We start from the raw sequence: 2,555 nt of genomic DNA, 5'->3' as shown, positions 1-2,555 counted from the left end.
TTATGTTTTTGTTTCTATGGAGAAGTTAACAGTATCTTAAGATGCTTCCTTATATAAGATCATCTTGATAGATGTGTTTTAAAAAAATAGCACTATTTGATATGTTGAACGACCTTGAATATGCTCATTCATTATGTAAAGTCAAATGAACTGTGAAAACTTTTAACTGAAGGAAATATATCCTTGTAATTTTTATCTCTGCATGTGTTCTAATTTTAAAATACATATTTTATTCTTAGAAAAATGTGGATTTTATATATATATATAATTTATGTGTGTGTGTGTGTATATATATATATATATTTAAAGCTGAATGGAAGATTTATTTATGAAAGTGCCTAATAAGTTTCTTTCATTGTTGCAGGTCACTGATATGATGCTTCAGGACAAACCCTATCCTGATTGGGGAAAATCTGCAAGAGCTTTCTGGAAGAAAGGAAATGTTAGGATCATTTTATTCTGGTAAGAGACTGTTTCATTTATTGACTGTGTCTTGCCTCATTCACAAAGGACTTGAGTTGGATTTAGTTTTCTTTAAATATATAGAATTCTAACTAGAGAGGTTTCTAGTGGACACTATGCTCCATCATTGAAATGATGAAAACCATTATCCTAACTAATCACTTTTTGCCTACACATTGTTGCATATACCCATTTACAAGAGATACATTTACTAATACAGTAAAGCAAATAAGATTTTATCAGAGGTAAGTAGGTTTTTGACTCAGTAAAAATAAGCTAGACTTTTCCGTGAAATCTGATATAAAATTCAGTAAATACTGAATTTCCAACATATTTGACAGGATGTAATTTTGCTTTGAAGAAATCGTACACGGAGGGAAATTCACTACAGATCACATCTGGCTCATTGGCACTTCTTTATATAATTTCTTTTAGTTGTCCAGCCCAATTATTGCAATGAGAAAACAATCCATGTCTTATAGAACTTTGTTTTTTGGTGGAGTCAATGTTATTTATATATATTTGAACAAGCTTAGACAGAAATGGTAGGAATACAGAAACAGCAAGAAGGGCACTTCACCAGGCTGTGTGACACCGCGCAAGCACAGGGATTCAACCTGATGCATGAAAAGTTATCTACTCTGACACTCAGAAGCCTTGTAACTGATGATAATTTGAACTTCATAAATTGCATAAAGTGCATACTGCTTACCTGCATTTCAAAAAGAAAAAATAAAATCTCTTTATTCTTGGATTTAATTCAGAGATTTTATTTTTTCATGTACAGACTCCAAAAATCATGGTCACTAAGTACTTGGAAGAAAGTATACACTCTAAGCTATCTTTATGCTTTAGCAATATTACTAAATATTGCTTTCGATATACAGTATTTTGAATTCAATTATTAGCAAGTAAACAAAAATTTTTTACTGCTATAAAAATGAATATGATTTTGTAGATGTTTATTCACAACTTGTCTCTATGAGTCAAGTGTGGCCTATTTTTATGATGCATTTAACTTTATATCTTTTCCTATTTGTAAGTTCCCATGTAGCTTGACCAGATAATATATAATATAATAATTATAGCATGTATTTACTGAAGGTATGTTTTGCTCCAGTCTCTGTACTGAGTATTTACTCATTTCATCCTGATAACCCTATAAGTAAGTGTTATTACTATAAGTATAGGTCTCTGACTTTAAGGCTCCAATTCTTAATCTTTACACTAGATTATCTCTAGAAAAACCAAGGATACATTGGTGTGCAAATTCCAAATGATTATCCTTAATCATTATTTAGGTAATGATGCTAAATAAGAGTGTGAAATTCTGGAAGATCATTCTACCCTATAGAATTCTGTACAGGGATTTTAAGAACCATGATTTAAAAGGAGATAAACTCTAATATTGAAAGTGTTTATGGGCTATGTCTCTTTTAAAATATCCATTTACTGTGGAGGATTTCCCTGGCAGTCCAGTGGTCAAGACTCAGTGCTCCCATTGTAGGGCACATGGGTTCAATCCCTGATCAAGGAAGTAAGATCCCACATGCCCCTCGGAGTGGCCAAAAATAAATGACTAAGATAGTCATTTATTTTTTTAAATCCATTTACTATGTTTACAGATATTTTGTATTATTAAATGTATCTGCAGAGGCAGCCCGTTGATTATTGCAGGCTACAGTTGCAAAGAGTCAGACACAACTAAGCAACTAACACACACTTTGTGTATTAGATAATATATTTGAGAGATGATTTTTCATTGTTATATTTCAGAGCATGGAGAGCATAAAACAACTGGAGGAAAATTTAAATACCAATTTGAACATATTTTTTCCTATTTTATCCATTGCATATAGTCAGATTATCTTGACAACAGTATTCATGGTTTTACAAAAAGGAAAATCTGATGTAAAAAGGTGAATAAGGAAATTATGTGGGAAGCAAAGAAATCTCCTTTTTTGTTTCTACTTTGCAGATAAAAGGGATTTAGCAAGTATAAAGAACATTTTTTTTTTTTTTAGCTCTAGGAGATAAAAATATAGAAATCATTGGCAAGGTTTTAAATGAAATAAAAGATAGTATTTACGTAC

General features: G+C 31.1%; 1 protein-coding gene across 3 annotated transcripts in view; it reads left to right on the top strand.

Moving 5' to 3' along the window:
- Positions 1–2,555, top strand: part of TMEM117 (transmembrane protein 117) — a 619,460-nt gene that overhangs the window by 400,060 nt on the left and 216,845 nt on the right. For all 3 annotated transcript variants that reach the window (XM_010860739.1, XM_010860741.1, XM_010860740.1), the window contains one exon: positions 365–462. In XM_010860739.1, the coding sequence (XP_010859041.1) occupies positions 365–462 (98 nt within the window). The remainder of the gene's footprint in view (positions 1–364; positions 463–2,555) is intronic.

Source organism: Bison bison, unplaced genomic scaffold (assembly GCF_000754665.1).
Source record: "Bison bison bison isolate TAMUID 2011002044 unplaced genomic scaffold, Bison_UMD1.0 scf7180017864470, whole genome shotgun sequence".
NCBI lineage: Eukaryota > Metazoa > Chordata > Mammalia > Artiodactyla > Bovidae > Bison > Bison bison.
The sequence above is the reverse complement of the archived record's forward strand: the minus strand, read 5'-3'. Positions and strand labels throughout refer to the sequence as shown.